Genomic DNA, 7,967 nt, shown 5'->3' on the forward strand with positions numbered 1-7,967 from the left:
AATAGACAAGGGTATGTACTGATACAAATCCCACAGTTAAAAGAACAAGTGGGGCAAGTCTCAGAGCCAATGGCAATCAGTGAAAGAAAATTCTATCATGCAATTGAATTTTTAAAATTGGGAGCATCTATCCTTCCATTTCCCACCCATTCACCTCCACCTTCACGCCACCGCAATCTTGAAAAGGCAACGTGAAAGATCTCTACTTTTCTATTGTATCTTTGAAAAGGCATATCCTCTTTCACTGTTACTACAGATTAAAGTTTGCCAACTTGATCTGAAAATTGACTAAAAGCATAGAAGATGACTAAGAAAAGGAGACAAATTTTGCCAATTTGTATCTCTGGAAGCATTTAACAGTGACTAAATGCCAAGAAATCATTGTATATAAAATGGTTTTATCATGATTATTGATTACGGTGAGTTCCATGTGAGGTTCTGTCATAATCAACGGTCAAAGTATATCAATTATACATAAAACAGTTATGAAGGCTGATAATGGTTGCTTTCATTGGCCACACAAATCGTAAATCATCTCTCATTGCTCATCAAGGGAAATAACAATTGTTCAAATGCAAGGGAAAGAATGATTAAAAAATGGAAACGACAAGAACTGAGAAGGAAGATATGCAATTATCATGCAAATTCATATCTAGAGCCTTTTGTCACCACTCCTTTTCTTAGTTATATAAGCAAAGATTGAAGAAAATTATGAACTTGAGAAACCAAGTTAGCATCAATGAAGGATGACTCCAGATGTTAGCTCAGCTGATTGATCCCATTTAATCCATCTGAAAATGAGTCGACGGCGTACACATCAAGTCCCCTTGTCCGTCCAGGTGCCCCTCCCTTGAGTGAGGATACATCCAAGACAATCCTACTCGATCCACATAATCATATTGGTAAGTCAATAATCACATCATTTAAGCACTCAATTAGATATGGCAAAATAAATTAGAACCCACAAGCTCTTTGATGCCTTCTCTAGTTCTGGTGCTCCACAATTTATGATAATCTTATTATCAATCCTTGAAACTGAATGGTCCACAGGCAGATTAATCCCTTGGGGTGCTGGATTGACATGATAAGACATTAACCAATTTTCCAAGGCATGAAACAATTGCATGTATACACAACAGCACATGAAATAAGAGAAATCTTACATAACTTCTGGGTAGCTACTGCAGTTCCATCCAGCCCCAAGAGTTTCTGCAGCAAATGAAAGGCACAATCAGAATAAAAAACATGCATTTATAACCAAATTGTCCATGGGTAAAAGTCAAGTAACAGAATTTACCTTGAGGTTCTCATAACAATCTTCAAGTTTATCGTTATAACAAATGTGATCAAAGATGCCTGATGACTTTCCTTGTTCCATCTCTGCCTCTGCATTTTCAAGTCGCTTAAGAATCTGCTCCTCTGCCTCAGTCCCCCTGTTGACAGAATTTAAATCAGATCCAATGCAGGAAGATATATGAATGGTAAGGTCTCCAAAGGAGACTTTGGCTCACCTTGCACGAAGTCTCTTCCCAAGCTCCTCCATTGACGGAGGACAGATAAAGATAAAAATTGCCTCCAAAGTGCTATCCCTCACAGATCTTGCCCCTTGAACATCAATGTCAAGAATACATCTCTAGATCCCACATAAAAATCAAACTGATTACAAGTTTGCAAACAAAAATATTTTGGAAGAAATAAAAATAGATATTTACATAGTTGAAGAAGAAATAATCCATCATAATCGTGTTTTCTCATGATCTTTATAGATAATTAGATATTAAAGAGAGAGAGAGAGACAGAGAGAGAGAGAGAGAGAGGGGTGTGGGGCAGTGAAGGGGAAAGTTTTTACCTTCCCTGCATCTGCTACCACCTCAACAGCTTCAATACTGGTTCCATAGAGATTTCCATGAACAGAAGCAAACTCAAGGAATTTCCCATCTTCTATCTCTTTCTCCATAACACTTCTCTCAGTGAAATGGTAGTGCACTCCATCTTTCTCCATGCCCCTTGGAGCTCGGGTCGTATGGCTTACAGAAAATCCAAACATGGATGGGAATTCCTTCATGAGCATTGATATTAATGTTCCCTTACCTACACCTGAAGGACCACTTATGACAACTGGCCTCTCAACATTGCCCCTCACACCCTTACTCCAGGCCACAACCTCTGTCCCCAAACCTTTTTTCTGCTTCTTAACATACTCAGTGTCCACCTGCAAATATTGAAATTAAGATTCTGCAAGTTAAGAATACTCCATTTTGATTTTCATAAAAGAAAAAGAGATCAAACTCACTTCTTCATAAAAAAGTTTATTTCACAATTGTAAAAAACAAAAATTATTAAGAAAAACAACTGTAAACCTAATTTTTCCTAATTAAATCCCAACAAGTTCAAGCTCTGAAATACAGACCTCGAGAAACCAAATGCAGTCATCTGGTGCAAATCCCTTCTTAATAATCAAAATTCGGCCATCATTCAATGACACAGCTGAGTGACCTTTACATGGCTTGGGTTTTGTTCCCAGCACAGTAGGAATTTCCCTAAAAAGGTAAATTCTAGCCCAAATTAGCAATCCCAGACTCCCAGTTATAAGCACTCTGACACAAGTAAAGCAACAATAACGTAGGAAGAGGTATAAGCTCACCAATTCCCAGTAGCTTTGTCAAAAATTCGAACTCCAATAGAAAATGCAGATTCATCATCGCTACCACCAATCAAGTACTGCCAAAAACAAAAACAAACAATACAATTTCACAATCAGCAGGGTGATTGACCAGATTCATCACTAAACAATAAAATTAACATTTTAGAGAAGAACCAAATCTATGATCAAGTATTCTTACTTTTTTATCTTCTATGGTAATGGCTATTTCACAGTCCTCATGTTTAAAACCAAATCCATTCTGATACTCATTCTGTAGATCATCAACGATGAAAGCTGGGGCCTTTCCCTATTGACCACAACAACATCCAAAAGTTAAATCACAGTAAAGCCTTATTAACCCCCATTCAAATGCCATGCTTTGCTGCATTCCTTCAGTGTGGTCCACGTTTCTTTTGACCAATTTTATCCAATGAGGGAAGATAATAATAATAATAATAATAATTAAGAGCTCACCATGGAGAAACTATGCCTCCAATACAAGATTCACCCTGATCAATAAACATGGAAAGAGAATAGATCAAATCAAAAGATCCATATTTCTTGATCTACCATCACAGTTAAAGTACTATCTTGAATGGACAAGCTTGAGAAAAGCAAAATGAAAATAGATCCCCATACATCATACACACAAATTGGCAGAAAAATCCAAAAATGAGAAGAACAAAAATGAAAATTGAGCTCCAAAAAAAAAATCAAAACCCAGATGCCAATTTAGCATTCCAAATGAAAAACAAAAATATTCAGTTAAAACTACCCTCAACCCCCACCCCCACCCCACCCCTCCCAAAAAATAAATAAATAAAGGAAGTATGAACTAACAGAAAATTTATGTCGCTTTTCCCTGAAACCTCTGAAAACAAATGTGTAAAAAGGATTAAAAAGAAACAGAACAGCAACACAAAATTATGAGAAGTAGACAGGCAATGTTCAACTAACTAACAAGAGATGCAAAGATTAAAAGAAAAGTAAATGATAAAAAAATCTGGATAAAGCTAAAATCTATAGATCAAGCCATTGACAGAACAAAGAAACCAATGAAAAATGCAAAATAAAGCTAAAAAGAGTAGCAGAAAAAGGAAAAGGAGAAAAAAAAGATTGAGACCCATGTATGCACCTGTGTATAATATGGGCAGAAAATTATCTGAAAAATACAAGCTTTGGTGGCTGAAGGTGGTGATATTTATAAGAAAATGAGTCTATTTGTTTTCTTTTTGAAGGGTAAGCTATGTGTGGGTAATTTGTCAAATCAAAACAAACTTAGGATACAAGAAGAAGCTGCAAAACAAGAAGGGAATTATTCTCATATTTGTAGGCGCAAGAGAGGTTTAGAAAGAGAAGGGTTTGAGAGAGAGAGAGAGTGAGGGGTTAACCGGTTAACGGTGGTTGGTGACTTCTTGCTAGGTCGCATTTATTCCACGAAACATCAAGACCGGCTCTAAATTTCTTGACCATTTGTGAGCTACCCTTGAAATTGAAGCTTCCTCCTCTTTATTTATTCATTTATTTATTATATTATTATTATTATTATTATTATTTTAAAATAATTTAATATGATGAAATAAGATAACTTTCTTTTTTATTTTGTTCTAAAAATAAAAATTGTTACTCCTAAACTTATAGATGGGATTTCAAAATTTTGAATTTGAAATGGAATTTTTTAATAAAAATTCAACAATTATAATTATTATTATTATTATGAATTTTTTATTTATTCATTTATTTATATTATTATTATTATTATTATAATTTTTTGTTCAGAAATTATCTAATAAAAAAATAATTTTAAGGTAGTAATAATTATTTTTTTTAAACGATTAAATAATATTATATAATATTATTTTTTAAGAATTTATTAAAAAATAAAAAGAGTATTTGATTTGATTACTCATTCTTATTTTTAATTTAAAATATATTTTTTAATTTATGAATAAATTAAAAATGAATTATTAATTATTTAATAAAATTACTTTAAAATAATTTTTAAATAATTTAAATATTTTAATTAAAAAATATTTAAAAATAATTTAATTTATTAAAATTATTAAAAAATATATTTAATTAAATATTATAGTTGACAAAATAATATAATATTAATATTTTTAAAATTTATGAAAATAATATAATTTTTTTACTCAATCAATGAATAATTTAAAATAAGTAGATAAGTTATAAATAAAATATATTTAATTATAATTTATTTTAAATAATTTTTAATTTATAAAATATATCAAATGGTTAATTTATGTATAATTTTTTAATTATAAATAAATTTAATCAACTTATAAAAAATTAAACACTTTATAAATTTCTAAATATTAATAAAAAATATCAAATTCTATTAATATAAAATTATTATCCATACTTAAAATTTAAAGGCTCCTATCAGAAGAAAAAAATACGTGATATTTCGAACTGAAATTTTTTTATTGTAAATAAAAACATATATTGTATTTTCTTAATTATTAAAAATACAATAAAAAGAGGTTATAGGAACTTGTGTTTCATTTTTATGTTGGCAGTCCATGTGAGAGTGAGGCCATGGGGATTAGATTTAGTTGGGTGTCACTGTAGAAAATTGACACGTATGATGTTATAAATTGACATAAAGTCTTGTTTGCCAAAATTTTGCTCAATCGCCTGCCTACTTTTGTCCAGAAGATGACCAGATGTCCTTGAGATCCCACATTTTTGTCCACTATTATTAAATTTTTATATTTATTTAAATTTTTTTTATTTGATAATTAAATATGATATTCTATAACATATAAAATTATAAAAAAGGCTCTGAGTTGTTATATAAAAAATATGGTTAAAATTTCAATAAAAATTTGGCAATATATGAATTTAATATATTCTTAGGGCGAATAAATATCCCAAAGGGGCAAATTTTTATGTAATGAGTATGGCAATGCACAATTAAACATGTTAAGTATGCTTGCCGGCCAAGGGCATTTGAGTAAAAGCACAGTAGATTATTGTTTATCTTTTTTAAAAAAATTCATAATAAATTTCTCTATTTTCTTTTAAATTAAGCAAAATAAATTTTTTTTTTTATAAATCACTTAGTATCTGAAATTTATGAGTTTGACTAATTTGGATTCGCATCGAATAGAGTCATAAAGAGAGTAAAGCACTTATCTCAAATTTTAAAAGTACTCTATATTTAAGACTCGAACGCGAGATCACTAATTAAGAAAAAAAAGACCTCTACCATCTCATCTCGTTTCTTAGGATTCAAATAAACTCACTTTTTATACGTTTAGAACTTTACATTTAAACTTATATTAAAATATATTTTGATAAATTAATAATTAAAAATGGACAAAAATTAATTTTATAGTTAATGTTTGCCTTTCAACTTTTTCATGATGAATAAATAATTTTTTATATACTTCTTAGGTAAATTAATCATTAGCTTTTTTATTTAAATTTACATTCGTCTTTTTTAAAAAAAAAATTAAAATATTATTTTTTAAATTTTAATAATAAAAATTTATTTTATAAAAATATTTAAAATAAAAAAAATTAATAAAACTAAAAGAAAAAGAACATGAACCTACAATTCCAACAAACAGACACAAATCCAAATCTAAGCAATAAACACAAACCCCATAATCGTCAACTTACCTGAAACGTTGCCTCCTTCCGAATGGCATTTCAGAACGTGGTATGGCTGAACCAAATTCTATTTCTTTAACACACACTGGCTCTGCTTAAATAGAAAGTTAGCTATGATATATAGTTATATTATAATTTTATATCTTTATCCACAAAGTTTGTTTAATTAGAGTAGGTTTCTTTTTATTTAAAGTTTTCCTATTTAAGTTGCACTTTACTACTTAAACTTTAAATTACATTTTAATTGACTGAAATTTCTAGAAAATATTAAATATTTAATAAATTTATTTACCTTTACAAAAAAAATCACTATCAACTAACGAGTTGATGCAAGTAGTAAAAAATTTTGTAACTTTTAAATAAAATTGAGTGTTTAATTATTATAAATTAAAAAAATATATACTTAAAGTGATTTACTCTTATAATGAGCTTCTCTTACACGAGTAAAATTATATGATTTATAAAATAAAATAAAAAAATAAAAGCCTCTATCAAAGTTAATAAATCTACTTAAAAGACAAAAACTTTGCAGAGTTTATAAAAGCCTCTATCACATGACAATGATATATGAGTATTAACTTAAATGTAAAGTTTTGAATTTATTAAGATAAAAAAATTAAAATGAATTTATTTTAATTTCAAGGAAAAGCAAAGGACTTACTTGGATTTTTTCCTATTTATTTTTTATTAGGTGACTTTAAAGTAGGCCTAAATTATTAAATATCTCCCTTACTACAAGTATTATAAATTTAAAAATATTTTAATTAAAACTACAATTTTACATTTTAGAGTCTTACAGAAATTTTCAATATCATTAGGCAGCATTTAATTATCACAATTTAATATTTTTATTCAGAATTACTTTATTATAAATTATTTTTAAAAAAATAATTTTAGGAATGTAACCTATCATATTTAGTTATAATTTTAATTTTTTTAAAATTATATAATTTTTATATTTATTAGAACTATAAGAAAGTAAAACAGATTCCTCCATATGAAAAATTATATAATAAAATTAATGTGAATATAATAATTTTATTATAATTATTGGTTATAATAGATCTCACGTGCATCTCACAATCTAAATATATTTTTATGAATATATAAATATACAAACTATGTAATGAATTTTATTATAATAGTTATATTAATATAAAATATATTTATTATTTTAAAATAGTGAACAAATATTATATATATTTTGTTTAGAATATAGGATTAAAAATTAAAAAATGAATCAATTATATATTAAAGGTCAACTAAGAGATTGTAAACTCTTGTAAGTTATTACTTGCAGGTGCAACATTGCTGATAATGAGGATGATTTGAGAATTATTAGGTCGTTGTATGCTTGCATATAGGGGAGAGCAATTTTCGGTTTAAATTGAAAAATTGAATCGAATCGAGTCAATTCGATTTAATTGATTCGATTTTAAATTTCAATCGGTTCGGTTTGATTTATAATTTTGATAATATTAGTTAATCGGTTTGGTTCGGTTATTTTCATAAAAAAAATAAAAAAATCGAATCGAATCGAAATTATTAATATATATATCAAGGAAATAAAAAAAAATCGAACCGAACCCTAAAATTTAGGTTTGATCAGTTTAAAACCGAACTGAACCCAATTGGAAATCAAATGCTCAATTTATAAATTTCGGTTTAATCAGTTTAAAATCGA

The 7,967-nt window shown here is 28.3% G+C and overlaps 1 protein-coding gene across 2 annotated transcripts; it reads right to left on the reverse strand.

The window, feature by feature from the left end:
• Positions 1 to 524: 524 nt before the first annotated feature.
• Positions 525 to 4,031, reverse strand: LOC110637745 (guanylate kinase 2). 2 transcript variants are annotated; one of them, XM_021788054.2, is made up of 11 exons: positions 3,780 to 4,031; positions 3,119 to 3,153; positions 2,844 to 2,951; positions 2,645 to 2,721; positions 2,411 to 2,540; positions 1,850 to 2,212; positions 1,512 to 1,633; positions 1,298 to 1,433; positions 1,164 to 1,209; positions 966 to 1,071; positions 525 to 877 (listed from the first exon to the last, which is right to left on the reverse strand). In XM_021788054.2, the coding sequence occupies exons 2-11, from the start codon at positions 3,119 to 3,121 to the stop codon at positions 760 to 762; spliced, it is 1,209 nt and encodes a 402-aa protein (XP_021643746.2). In that variant the 5' UTR covers positions 3,122 to 3,153; positions 3,780 to 4,031; the 3' UTR covers positions 525 to 759. The 2 variants fall into 2 exon arrangements, with proteins under 2 accessions (XP_021643746.2, XP_057999806.1); XM_058143823.1 differs by lacking the exon at positions 3,780 to 4,031 and adding an exon at positions 3,485 to 3,521.
• Positions 4,032 to 7,967: the final 3,936 nt, after the last annotated feature.

This window comes from Hevea brasiliensis, chromosome 3 (genome assembly GCF_030052815.1).
Source record: "Hevea brasiliensis isolate MT/VB/25A 57/8 chromosome 3, ASM3005281v1, whole genome shotgun sequence".
Lineage (NCBI taxonomy): Eukaryota > Viridiplantae > Streptophyta > Magnoliopsida > Malpighiales > Euphorbiaceae > Hevea > Hevea brasiliensis.